The sequence below is a fragment of the Anopheles nili genome, chromosome 3, assembly GCF_943737925.1.
Source record: "Anopheles nili chromosome 3, idAnoNiliSN_F5_01, whole genome shotgun sequence".
Lineage (NCBI taxonomy): Eukaryota > Metazoa > Arthropoda > Insecta > Diptera > Culicidae > Anopheles > Anopheles nili.
This window is the reverse complement of record NC_071292.1, coordinates 44027566-44041888: the sequence shown is the minus strand read 5'-3', so window position 1 is coordinate 44041888 and position 14323 is coordinate 44027566. Positions and strand designations below refer to the sequence as shown.

At 48.8% G+C, this 14323-nt stretch overlaps 1 protein-coding gene across 1 annotated transcript in view; it reads right to left on the bottom strand.

The window, feature by feature from the left end:
- LOC128726950 (homeobox protein araucan) overlaps window positions 1-13732 on the bottom strand; it is a 50485-nt gene extending 36753 nt beyond the window's left edge. The window contains exon 1 of the mRNA XM_053820799.1: window positions 12948-13732. Within this exon, the coding sequence (XP_053676774.1) occupies window positions 12948-13052 (105 nt within the window). The 5' untranslated portion in view covers window positions 13053-13732. The remainder of the gene's footprint in view (window positions 1-12947) is intronic.
- Between the last annotated feature and the right edge of the window lie 591 nt (window positions 13733-14323).

Sequence of the window (14323 nt, the reverse complement as noted above, 5' to 3'; positions counted from 1 at the left end):
GGCGAATTGAAGTGGTAACTGTAAACCGCGAGCCGTCGATGTCAAAATGAAGGCACATTAGTAGGCGCAGATTAGCGCCGCTCGCGAACGCTTTGCTGACCGACTTTGATCGCTTTGATGGCAGCGTTGCCAGCGGATAATAATAATAATGTTGTGTGCTCGCGCTAATCGCGACTCGATGAGGTAATGCAATTACAAACGCTTCCATTTCACGCTTCCCTAAGCGGCTCTAACCTGCAGCATCATTCGCCCAGCCGCGAGTGTCACGCGGGCTTTCTTGGAGCCGGTTTCCCGGGCAAGGGATACCCGGCCGTGTGCTAGGAACTGGGAGCACTGCATTTGCGATAAGATAAGCTAATTCGGGAAACCTTTTAAGGCAGTCAATGTGTGCGCGCGTTGCCCGGGGCAGCATGAATTTCAAATAGTTCACTTGAAAGTCAATTAACTCGTTCCATCGGTGGCTCCGTTCCTGGCGGTGGTCGGTGTAATTATGAAATTAGTGCAAGCGCACGCACACACTAAGGGCAGTGAGAATGCCAAAGAATGCAATGGAGTGAGAGACCGCAAAACTCCCATTACAACCGACAGGATTAGGACGTAGGGCGCATTTTTTTTCCCCTCTTCAGCTCAAAACGGTGCAAATATGCCTGATACAGATGGGTTGCTCCAGGTGCCGGCGTGTGGGAAAGTGCGTTTTTTTTTCTGCAAACACAACCCGAAGACCTGAAAGAGTGGCCCGGAAAAACACTCACACACACCGAGAGCCACCCATCTAAAAAGGCAGCAGAATCTGCCGCCAGCAAACCAAACCGGGGGCATCATCAGCATAACGTATTGCATTAAGATATGCTTTTGACACGTTCACGTGAGCCGGGACCGCCGATAGGAGCGAAATAAAAATGGGCGGCCCACACGATAACAATGTGTCAGCCCAGCGGCAAAAAAAGGTGGTTTGTGTCAATTTGTGTCGTTGGTTGGTGTTGTCGCTGTGAAAAACCGTGAACCGGAAGCCTTTGCCTTCGGTGGGTCCGGTTTTTTTTTTCTCTCTCTCAGTTTTGGTCGGGCGTCTTGGCGGGTAACCGTGAAATGATTGATCACCGCAATGTAACACCACCGGCATCGTTGTTCGGAAAAGGGCGGAATAGCAGCAAAAACCCCGCAAAGAGTGCATGTTCGCGCGGTTCGCGTCTTGATGCGTTTCTTGTCGTTCGAGAAGTTGTTGGGTATCTTTATTTTATTTTTCTTTTTCTTGCTTCACTTATCGCTACCCTTAGCGGACGGAATGTCTGGTTGGATCGTATGCTTGATTTCAAAAGGGCTCCCGGTTACGTGCGTGAATGCGACCCATTACGAGGTGAGGCCCTTACGAGCTGAGCCAAAACGACATGGATTTCGCTCGCACGTTAGAATTTCGTACCACAGAAGCCAACGGAAGCGCGATCGGCACTGCTTCTTAACATTCGGTGCCGTGTGCTATCGATTACACCCGCGATTAATAAAGCAACAACAAAAAAAGGGGGGATTGGGAGGCAAAACATCCACCACAAGGCTAAAGGGCCACCGCTCGTTCGCTTTTGGCTCGCGGTTTGGTGGTTTTCGAGCACTTCCGATTCACGTCAGAAACCGGCGTGTGCGCGATCGCGCGCGCGCTCGCGGGTGTTTGCACATTCGGAAAAAGGGTTTACGTGCGAGACTCAATTACGCCGCGTTGAAGGCAATGTAATAAAGCCATCATAAACCACCTCGGTTGGTTGTGGAACGGGACAGCCATGGCTGTACATGGCGGAAGCTAACCGCGCGGGATGCGCACTCGTATGAAGCAATTTTTATTGGCACTAATTACGATTCAATTCCGCATGTCACAAGGGACCCATGCTTGTTTGGTGTGTCTTTCGAGTAGCCCTTCACCTTTGATGCCATGGGTGCCAAACGCGGTGACGGTGAACACCGAACAAGGGATCGTGGCCCTTTTTTGGGGTCTGTTGGTACGATGTACGATCGATCGCGCAATCGGCAGACAGACAACGCCGGAAACGCTTTTGCTGACACGTCGCAATCGCTACCACGGACACTGAGACCATCTTCGGACGGGGGTAAGTGATCCGCTACGCTGAAGCAGTGATTGTTCGAAATGATTGTTCAAGCATTTCGAACAATCACGCCATGCCATTACTTGTTAAAATTTATTGCTGTACATTGTTCGACCAGCCCGGCAGTCTAATATTAATTATATACAATAAACGTGTTAATTAAACTCGCCGCACGATCACGATCGTGGTACTAGAAAATGCGGTGCAACTATCGCGGCCTCAAGAAGTGTTTTCATTCTTACATGACGCCGCCGCCGCCGGTGTGCGCTTCGTGGGCACAAGCAAGCAAGCAAGCAAGTGAGCGAGCGAAAAAAATAAGAAATAATACCCGCACACTGTTAATGTACTTACAATCGGCAAAACGCACGAAAGAATGACCAGCGGCGGCTGCACCGAAGTGCAACTGCATCGGGGCACGCATTATGCATAATGCTAATGCGCGTGAGGGTCACCCAAGACGCAAGAGAGAGAGTGTGCGGGAATGACGATAAAAAAAGCAAACTTCATCGAGTTTTTTTTTGCACTAAAATGCCAATGCCTACCACCAGATGGGAAAACACCCTTTCGAGCCGTTTGTTCAGTTTTGTTCGTCGGCTTGTTTTCGTTGGAGAAAATGCAAGAATGCGTCGCGGGTTTTTTGTTCCATTCCCGTTTGTGCGAAAATATTGTTCACAAATAGCGAAGAAAGAGCCCCATGAGCAGGGGTTAGGAACAAGAAAGCACCAGCTAAAAATAATGCGAATGACGTGTAAATGTCATCGCTTTATAACCGGCAGTCCGTGGCTCATTTCGCTAGCGCTAGACTCCCAAAAACCAGAAGGTTTTACTAAAAATCGATTAATTCGCCTCTGCAACTCGACAGTGTAAACGCGGCTCGCGAGTGACACTTAGTACACGCGTCACAATCGACGAACGGCACGGCCAAACGCTCGATCTAACGTCAGTTTGATGTTTTTGGGCTGCAAAACAACGACAAAAAACGGGTGTGTTTGCCTTTTTCTTTCGTGTGTGTGTTTTTAATTCGTTACATTTCCAAACCACACGCCAGACGCGAGAACGCGAAGAGGGGGTTTGTGCAAACTAAACACCACGCAGGCCGGCACGACCCTGGAACGGGAAGGAAAGCTATAAATTTCCGTGCTAATTGCCCTTGACAAAAGCAGCGCGCGATGCGATCGCAGCCAACCTCCAGTCACCGATGCGATCCTTTCGGCCCCGATCCCGGCGTCCGTTTCGAGCAAACAGTCGAAACGTCAAACGGAAAAGCTCATCAATCTCGAGTTATCGCTCGCTGCTGGAACGGAACAAGGCGCAAAAGACGCACTCCCTGAATAGATACAACGCAAAGGCATGGAGCTCTGGGCACGGTGGTGAGGGGGTTTCTTTGAGGGGTGATCGCGCTAGAGATGGTTAAAAAACAGCCACACACACGCACGCACGTCAACCCTCCGAGGGTCTCAGCTGCCAAATAGGTGACCAAATTACCACGTTTCGGTTTCGTTTCGTGGCCGTTTTGTGCCTTTTGCATTTCGAGCCGATGACAAAGGTGTAAATTGAAATCAACCATCTGTTTTTCTTCCCTCCCCACTTCACTCTCTCTCTCTCTCTCTCTCTCTCTCCCACACATGGTCTTTATTCTCTTCCTTATCCTTCACCACGCGTTCGTGTTGCCAGTCACGAGAACAAGCAAACCAAAGAAGAAAAAAAAAGGAAAGCATTCCTTTTGTTTCACGAGGCGCGAATGGCCCGAGGTGGACCTTTGCTCCTGGCCGACGACGGGGGAGCCCTTCCGTGAGGACCTGACCACCACCCCGGCGACGCGTGAAGAATTATGAACCCCATAAGCAATCAATTTGAGGAATCTGGATCGCCTTTCAACACGGCAAACGGTCGCGTTCTTCCACGAAGAAACCGCCCCAAAAGCGAGCCGGCCGCCAAGGTGGAGAAGAAAAAAAAACACCCTCCGACAGGCAACACGAGGAACAACAACGACAACAACAGCAACACAACAACAAAAACGGCCAGACCCGAAAAAGGTAATCAGCGATATTTGATACATTTCTAAACGGGGTCTCTCTCTCTAAGTTGAGCCGGTTCGTGTTGGGGTCTGGGGTTTTTGTTCCGTTTGTTTTCTTTTTTTTCGATGTGGATTTTAAGATCAGCCGCCACCGAACGCGGAATAGCGATCAACGAGGATCGCGACGAAATCAGGAGAGAGAGAGAGAGCGAGTTCTTGTGTCCCGCAGAAACGCCCCGAAGAAAAAAGGAACCTCCTTGCACCGGCAGGAATCGTGGAGAAAATGACAAAAAGCCGCGGCTGACGATTCGTTAAGTCGATTCTAATGGACGCTAATGTGCGATATTGCACCGGTTTCGATAAATCTTGGCGTGGGAATGATCGCGATGTCGCGTTGCTTGCGCTTCAATTTTTGGCCACGACATCCCAGAGCACGGGTTTCATAAATCTTTCCGCGTATGGGATGGTCGATCACCTGGCACAGCTGGTATTTATGCTGATAATGTTGCGATGTGTGTCATCCAAACCCCAACCCGAAACTCATCGGCGATCGTGTACGAGCGGAGAATGCACAATTAGCTAATGACGGGGAACGTGATTGTGAGATTGGACCATTGTTTCCCACGTACTCCCGGGGGACAGTGAGGCTCTGGAAGAAGCCAAGAAGCCATGAATCGGCGCTCGAGCGCACTTGGTTGACGACTCATCAAAGTCCCATAAACTGTCAAAAATTCATTCATCAATCAAGCACGCAAGCGAATAATGGCAAAAATATTTGTTCAAAAACCCTTCGCTCGCTTTCGTCATATTTATTTACCCAAATCGAAGTAAATTCCCCAACGCCCGCAGTTTGCTTATTTGTTGTAAACAGCGAGCGCACAAGAGTTGCCTCGATATTTTTGGTTTGTTTTTTTTTTTACACCACCACCACACGCTTGAGCGGGGTTTTGCAAATTAAACAATAAATTGTAGCTGTTTTTTCGGATCGTGATCGTGACACATTTCGAGCGGTAAACACGAAAAGACCGATCCAAAAGTAAGCCACACGATCGATCGATTCGAGCTCCACATCGGCGTAGAAATAGGCACAGATGCGAAGGAATCATTTTCCAGGTCGTGTTTTGACTAAACGAGCGAACCATGTCCTACCGACCGATCGTATGTAGTTTAATTTGTACACCCCTTTCCTCCCGATCGGGCACTTCCGTCCGGATGTCGACTTGTTTTTTTGTTGCCTTTGGTGTTGCTGGTGTTGTTGCTGTTTGTCGACTTTGCCGACTGTGCGACCCTTTTGGGCGCTTGCAAGCGAAACGTCAGCACAAAAACGGACGAGTTCCGTTTTCTTCCTGTCTCGTAGCCGCATTCGGTGCGCTAATGCGCTGGCATTAATTCCCAGCATGCTTCGATCCCGGCATGGAGCGAGAGAGAGAGAGAGAGAGAGAGAGAAAAATACAGCCTCGTTGTTTGGTCTAGCAAGCGCCGATGGAAGCGCCCTCGAAGAGGTTTACTTTTCCACCACTGATTGCTGTTTCTCGCTTGTGACACTTTTGCTTCGTGTAAAAAAAATAAAATAAAAAGCCGCGCGTGTGTGTTTTCAGTTTTGCATAAATTCGAACAATGAATTAAAGGGGGTTTGGAGCTATTTCTTTTCTTTTTTTTTGGCGCATGCGTGTTAGAAATCGGTGGAATGCTGTTTGTGTACGCATTATTTTCTTGTGTCTCTTTTGATTGTGAAAAATCCAGCCCTTAATTATTTATATCGTTTCGATGTCGCACACACACACGTTTTTCTCCCTCCTCACGCTGTTCTATTTCCCAATTTCGATATTTATTTGTGTCGGTCCTGCGAACGATCGCTTGTCGAGTAAATACCGCCGCGAAAGTATTTTTTGCGTATTAATCAACTTTTTTTTTATTTTCCTCCCTTAAAAAAACCGCTCAAACTGGGCACTGGGCATGGCTTTTATTACTTCAATCCCTTTCGTTTCGTACGCGCGGAGTCGGTGCCGATCGTCGGCCATTTCAAAAAACAAAAAAAATTACCAAAAACAACGGCTCGAACAATTGAAGTACATACACCGGAAATTATTTGGCAATTTATCGTAATTTATGAGTAATCAATTTCATTCCTCTCGCGGGCCAATCCCACTGACGATGGTTGCTGGTGGACTGTTTGGGGAGTGGGAGGGATTATTCGACCCACCCGTGTGTGTGTGTGCGTTTGTGTTGGTTTTGTTTTATTATCCTTGCTTGTCCCTGTTCGCTATGCATCATCACGCTTCTTTTGGGGTTTTTTTGTGTTCCTTTCTATTTCCTGCCTCGCACTGTCCCGGCGACTGCACAAGTCACACACACGCGGGCTTCTTTTTTTCTTCTTCTCTCTCTTTTTCTCTCTCTACAAGCGGTTTCTTTTTATGTCTGCTAAATTGTTTTGGTTTTATTCTTGCCCCAGGTTTTATAGTAGTATTTCGTTTTATTGAACATCCTGCAGATATGATTGTTTCTTTGCTGTTTTTCGTTGTTGTGTTGTCGATTGCTTCAATTTTATTTCCGCGCCAATACACCAATTTTTAGCTGGCGTCTTTTTTTTTCTCGGTTGCCTTTTTGGTGGGTTTATCGCACGATGGAACTTCTACTTTTTTTCCAGCCTGTTTGGGTCCTCAAAACGCATTTTTTTTCTCTCTCCTCCCGTCTATTTGATGATTTCCCAAGTTCAATTCAAGCGCCTTCTGCTGACGTGTGTTAGCTTCCCGCACGACAACCGGTAGCTGAATTTCAATCGGCTCGACAACACTCACCACCTGGCCAGGGTTTCCGTGCAGTGTAAGGGATTTTTGCTCTTCTTTTTCAACCCACGATAGTTGCAATTTTTCGCTTTTATAACCACCGCTCCCCCCAGGTGCAGGTGGTGCAATTGACCATATCCGGTCGGATTTTCCTCGCTGTCGGAAGAAACTGTTTTTTCAAATGGGCCCCCAAAAGGAAGGAAACTCGATACGCGAGCGTAAATCGAAACCAGTGATCGTTTTTCGATCGCGATCGCGCACCGTCGGACCTTCCGTTGCACACACACACGAAAAAAAAATCCCCCCATCAACCTTGCACGTAGGTTCGATAAACGTTCGATGTTTTCGTTGACTGAAGTTGTCGAGAACGCGAACAAAACAAAAAGTACTAACAGCCAGGCAACATGCGACTTTACGTGCCACAAATAGTCGTCCACTTCTGAAACGAACAAGTGAAGCTTGTTTACACAACGCCCTGGGCCGGTTTTCGCGAACTTTGTTGCTCGATCGCTTGATCGAGAACTCGAGGGCTGCTTTGGTGCTTTCAATCAATGAAACCTTGCTCTTTTTGTGGCCCTCCATGTGACTTTATTCGATGGTTTTATTATGGAGCCGCCAGCAGACCAATTTCGAAAAACGCACCCCCACCCGTAAAATGAGCTGCTTTGTGCAACACCGTTTGCTGACAAATTAGTCAATCGAATTGCCACAAAACCACCGAATTCATTCGAACATTCCCTCACTGGCGCTCTCAACATAGATCCCCGGCTGGCGTAAGATGCGTAACCGTGCGTGTGCATCTCACTCAATCACTTCACGCACGATGCTCGAGTGAAAAGAATGGGGCTCCATTTTGGGTTAACAAGCCGATCGCGTCCGTCTATTGATCGTGTTTCGATCGAGCCACCGGCCAGCAACCGAGTTCAGTTGAAGCTCGAGGTTGGCTGAAGAGCTGAAGACCATTAACATAAAATTTCAATAAGAATTACAATCCCCCATTACGAGCCCGCTAATGGGCACTCTTTCGTTCGGTCGAATCACTCGCTTCTCCGCACACATGAGCCCACATGAACCACACACTATTAGCACGCGAAGTGGTGCCTTGGTGCCAATAACAAAATCCACCGTCCACAGCAAGGAGCAGGAGGTAATTAAATACAGCTTCAAGTGGACCAGAGACCTCGCGCACGGGTAATAAAGATGTACTCCCCCCGTTCGCTTTCGGAAGAGGCTTTTCGGAAAGCAACAGCCGTTCAGCCGTTCAAAAGACGCGTTTGGTGGTTTGTTGCCGCATTGTTTCGATTTGTGGGGGGTTTTTTTTTTCTTGAGGTGGAAAAAAAACATTTCTTTTAAATCGCGGCGATCGAGCGGAGTGTAATGGAGTCGACGATCGCGCGTAGTTGCCTTTGTCCACCGCTAGAGGGCCGCTAGAGGGTTTGTGCGTGTATAAGCTTTAAAGTCCAACGTCCAAGAGGATGCCTGGTTCGAGTGTCCCTGGGCAGGTGATGGGCACCTTTCGGGAAAGCAACAGGGAATGGGAGAAGAAAGAAAACGACGGCATTTTCCCACCCATCTTCAAAAAGCGATCGGTTCACCACCGAAATGTCATTGAAGCCCACCCTTTTTTGGGGAGAAGACCTGACGCGCGCTCACACACGTTATTAATGCGCTATTGTAGCTTTGGTGCTCCAAAGGCCCCTAGGGTAGGGGAATTCCAGCGAATGTGGAATGCGCACCGAGAGGTTGGTTGCTTCAACAACAACAGGAAAAAAAAAGGCGAGGGAATCAGCTCCTCTCGAGGTACAGCTCTATTTTCTGGACCATTTACAAACTCATCAGCGATAATGTATTACGCGCCTGGCCGGATGGAGGTTGGGCCGCGTTTTGTGCGCCCTCTTCTCTGTAGCTTCTTTTCCACACTGGAACTGTTGCCACAACGTAACGCCAGCCCCTCACGGGATTCAAGACGTCCTACGTAGGTGACGACGTTTGGTATACCCTTGCTACGGTATTTGCGCGCACTGACGAAGACGCAAGACGAATCAGTTCTCTCGTTGGAAGGGTGGCCGCTGGGGGGGACAACTTGAACGGCTCATCGAAGGCAAGATTCGTAGCTCGTAAATTTAGTTATCATAATACACGTCAAGTTAAGTTTAAACGAAGGCCTCCTCCCTTTTCAAGTGTGCTGAAGAAGCTGGACCAAGACTGCGCCACAGATGGACTTATGTTGTGGTTTTTTTTCAAGGGGTTGGTGAGGGGTTTGTGAAAGACCCTGAGGAGGTGCTCCATCCGAAACTCACACACACACGCACACACACATACACTTGGGATGGGTCTATTGGTTGCGTTTTATTGCGTGCGGGAATCATTCCCAAAGTCAAAATCGATTATTTCACACCGTCACCGTCTTTGAGTCCCGGAAAGAGCACACACATTCATGGCACACATACACAAGGTTGAGATCAAACACACACACACACACAGTTCACTCACACTGCTGCTGATTCGTTGGCTCGGTGGCATTTGATTAAAGCAAGGCAGCAGCCTCTTTTCGAGCGACCGAGTCCACGGTTTAGAAGGAAAAACTGAATCCCAAGCCCACCCACCCGAAAAAAAAGGGCACTAAATTAAAGTATCACCCGGAGACCGGGACCGCCCCTACAATTTACCACCCACGGCACACTTTACTTGTTACTTCACTGGGCCACTGCTGGAGGCTGGGCTTTGGAAAATGCCGAGGGCCGGTTTGGGTAAAACTGTAATTAATCTGATTCCTGGCGGGATCGCGTGGATGACACCAGCTCGAGTGATACAAATTTCGCTTGGCATGTGATTTTTGTTTCAATTTCGTGCTTGTTGTTAACCAAATGGGTGTTTTGAAGCATTCCAAATGCACCATAAAGTACAAGAATTTATTTGTGTAGTAAATTTTAAAAAACAAACTCCTCTCATTCGCCATAACTGCTCGCAAAACTCTGTTCCATGGCTTACTGCGTCACCTTTCAAATTACCGTCGGAAGGATTTGTTGCGTTCCAACGCTTTTCTTCCCAACACCAATGGGGGTATGGGACTTGTCTCAAGACATTGCCTTCTCGTGGGCTTGTCTTTTGTGGTGGGCCACGAAAAGCCACGAATGAATCAAAGAGAACTGCTGCAGAATATGTCTTGATTTTACGTGGGCGTTAAGCGTGCAAGAGCCGCTCGATAATAACAGGGGCTCACCACAACGCTCGGTTGCTCGGCAGCAAACGGTGCCGGCAGTTTTCTTCGCTCACTAATAATGCTGATAATTATGCAAAATGTAAAACATTGCTCCCATGCTACGGCACCCGCGGGTGCTGGAAGGGACGACTAAACGGACCCACGCCCTTCGCCTGTTCAACAACGGAATGGGAGGACTTCGCGTTTTCTGCTAATTCCACAGCTACTTGCTTTTAATGTGGTGCTCTGGTTGCCCCGGGAAAAAGCTCCACGGATGGTCTCGCCCTGAATGAATCTTATGCAAACTACGCAGAACAAGTGTATCACTTGTAAAATGGGAAAAGTTTAGCGACCCCGACTGTGGGCCGTGTTCTGTCGTGGCCCAAATCTGCTGGCAAAAAGGGCCTGCTTACGGGAACCGAGAACTGCCGATGGCCCTTTTTCGGAGAAGCGGACTCATTTGTGTAGCAGTTGATTAATACCCCGAGGGACGCCGGAAGGTGGAACAAGCTTGGAGCAAAGTTTTCTCTAGGTAGGCATTAAATTAAAAACGAGCGACAGGCGTGCTGAAATTATTTAACTTTTTTTGGAGTTTAGTTTACTGCCAGCGAGCAACATGCGGGAAGAATTATTACCAGCGAGAAATCGAGCGAGTTGGTCGGTGGAGTGGAATAGCTTCTTTTTCCGCTGGTGACAAAAACCCGACGATAGTCACAAGGTTTTCCACAAGGTTTTCCAACACCGGATTCGGTGCAGCACCGGAGAAGAGGAAAATCCGTGTTCGATGAAATGCCACGACGCAATACACGCGACAGCGAACAATGATAATGATTTTCGTTGCAAATGGAGCCAAACGAGTGAGAGATAACAGTTTTTAATTAACACCTTGCGCCTTATATCGACCGTTGTTCACAAACACCCCCTAGCCAGTGGTGATTAACGACCAACGCTGATCTGTAAATCTGGCAATCGCGCGTTAAAGATGAGCAAACTGGTTAATTTATGTCCGCCGAGGCGACGCGCGAGAGAAGTTTGCAATGCCACGATAAACGCAACGGAGGTTGCGAAAAATCGGGGCCGAAATTCGCCCGTGTATTTTGGTGAAGCTTTTTTTCCTGATGTCGGCCTTAATTTTACACGCCATTTTTCGGGCTAGCTAATTGGGGCCTTTGTCTGCGAGGTTGTTGCACAATTTGTACCGATCTAGCTTGCGTTTTACGTAAATGCATTTTGAATCAGCGTTGGTGACGCGTGTACGCGCGCTTTTCTTTTTGTAATCATTTGTGGCAGGGCATTTGAGGCTTAACGAGATAATCCAGTTTGGGTACAACGCAATAAAGCCTTCGCCAGAAAGGAATGCTTAAACTATTTCCTCAACCCAATTCCAACGAATTTTTCGAGAAAAATATTCGCCACAACAATTCCGGCCTTCAATCTTCTGCCAGATTCCGTGAAAAATCAGCACCACAATCGGAATCGCTCACCGAGCGAAGCGCATTGAAATCGTTTCGGCATTTATTCCGGTCACGTTTTGCGAAGTAGGCGCTGAAACCGGACGAGTAGGCGCTGAAACGGTGAAAACCCATTCACACGAGCTGGCGCCTGTGCGGAAAAGGACATTTCGTATCGTATCGATCCAATCCGGGGGATGAAATAATGCTTCGTCTTTCGACAGGCATTAAGCGAACAGAACCATGGCTGTCTTACGCTCCTTTAAGAGGACACACCTTAAAGGGTGAGCGAAAGGACGGCATTTTTTTGTTTTGCATTTAAACTAAAATTCTTTCTCCGCCACTTAAAGCCCTTCGACGCGATTGACCTCGGTTTTGAGAATGGCCCGGAAAATGCACTTCGTCACACCCACACGGGCTCGGCATGTGTCCTTGTGAATAGGAATGTGCCTAACCCCCCTCGGCATGTATACCCACCCACACACAAAGGCCTCGACTTGCGAGCCGATTCCACTCGCGTCTGTCGGATTTGCAAAAATTCTGGTGAATAGCAACAAAAAAAACCCTGTAAAAAACCTCCCATAAAATTCGCGCGCTGCCGCAGTGCCCTCGGGGAAAATGCGAAGCTGTGGCTGTGGGTTTGAAAAAAATCAATACTTTTCAACTCCCTCGGTGGCTTTTTGTCGGGGCCATTTTCCTGCTGGCAGAGCCTGCGTGAAACGGAAACGCTCCACCGGAACCGAGAGTCGCTTTTGCAGACGGTTCAGAGGAAGTTAGGGAAAAAAAAGAACAACGAGAGCCTGTCGATAAGACGCAAGTTCTTCCTTTTCCGCAGGAGGACACACCTACACACGCATTGAATACACACACACACTTGCTCACGTTTCGAGTCTGTGGGGGGACGTGAACCGTTTTGCATGTGTTTTTTTTCTGTTATTTCATTCGCCTCGATTCAATCAAAGCGTAAAGCTCCTGCCAGCGACTCTAAACTGCACCCCAGAGACTGGGGGTAGGCTTTACGCACAATTCAAATGGGCCCTTTTTCGCCCGTTTCCACCCACAAAATCACACGTGTTCCGGGTGTGGGGAAAAGGCCTTGGGGAACGGGCTTCTAAAATGGCACCCCCGGGGGTGCTGTTGAGTCTGATTTTTCGAGTTTTCCCTCGAAACACCGGCGACATTTTAACTGCCTTTTTTAACTTTAAATCGGGCTGCCGAGGCTCGATCGATGATAGCATGGCGTCTGAGTCAGCAAAGTGACTCAGAAAGAACGAGCACGTGATTTAGCACACCTTGCTCTAGGACCTTTAAGGACCAAAGATGGGGGCTTTCCTTCGCTTCACCCACTTAATCCACACACGAGACACAACCACACGCGCTCGACTGCGTGACACAACTTACCTGGGCGGATGGCGAGCCACGGAAGGGAAAATGTGACATGGTTTTCTCTTCAGCTGCTACTGCAAAGCCGCTGGAACGCCGATCTCCTAGCACTGTCTCAATCATTCACCGGGATTTTTATTTTGCCTGCTGTCGGTCGCAATCGATCGAGAGCTCACACTTCGCGCAACGTGCGTTCGCTTCCGGTTTTCCGGAAATTTTCACCGCACCAAACCACCGGGGCGGGTTGTTTTTTTTTTTTGGCTGCTTCTCGCTTTTTTCTTCTTTTCTTCGTTTCTGATGGGCCGAGACACGAGACCGCTGCAGCCTACGGGTGCTATTGTGGCATACTTTGGCCGGCACACAACACACGAACCGAACTTCACTCGCTTTGGTTCACCGGCGAGCGATCGCGCACATTATTTTCCACCCGATTTTCCCTCGGCGGATCTGTTCGCAGCTTTTGCTAGTATCGTTTCTTCGCACGCACGCGTTGTATTACGGTTGTTTTGTTTTCCTTTTCCTTTTTTTACCGACCTTTTTTTTCGCAACCAACCAACCAAAGGAACGCCACTGTCGCACTGTTATCCACCGTGCACCGTGTTTCTTTCGGACATCCTTCAGGCGACTTGATCGAAGCTGCGCGGACTCAACGCGAGTGTACGGGTTTTTCCGATTCACCGGCGATCACCGGCAGTTTTGGTGGAAAATGTTTTGCACAAACGAAACGTCACGCGAAACCGCTTGTTGTTGTTGTTGTTTCTGCCGATGCCTTTGCTGGCCACGCGCGCGTATGTGTCACACAAATTATTGCGCAAGCGGAAAATCGCGAAAGAAAAGCCACCGTCAAACGGCGCTCGCTAGTTCACGCGTCGACGACGACGAACGAGAGATGCAACGGCGAGTGCTCCGATCCGACTGGTGGCCGTGTGGTGGCCGTTGTGCGCCGCAAACAACATCAACCCATCGAAGATCAACCCACCGGCGCACACACGCAGCCGGTTTGCGGTCTCTTTCGTGTACGGGAGCGTGCGCGAGGCCACCTTGCCACGTGTTAGAGCGAGTGAGAGTACAGAAGTGACAGAACGCTGCGCTGGTTTAGGAATAAGGGGCGGTGCTTCGCGCCGGGTGTTAGAGCGAGTCAGCGAATCACGCGCGAGGTGGCGTTTTTTCGTGCGCTCACCAACACCACTGCGTTCTTTTTTCGTCGCGCGCTGGCGGAAAAATAAAACTCGCGCGTTCGGTCGCACTAACACCAACATCGTGCACCGCGATGTGAAGCTAGTTGTCTCGCTCTCGCTACCGTTGAGCGTGCGTGGCGTTGCATGTGAAAGAGCACGAGTAGGCCGTGAATAAAAAAAAACAGGAGGAAAGGAAAAACAAACAACTACCCCGTG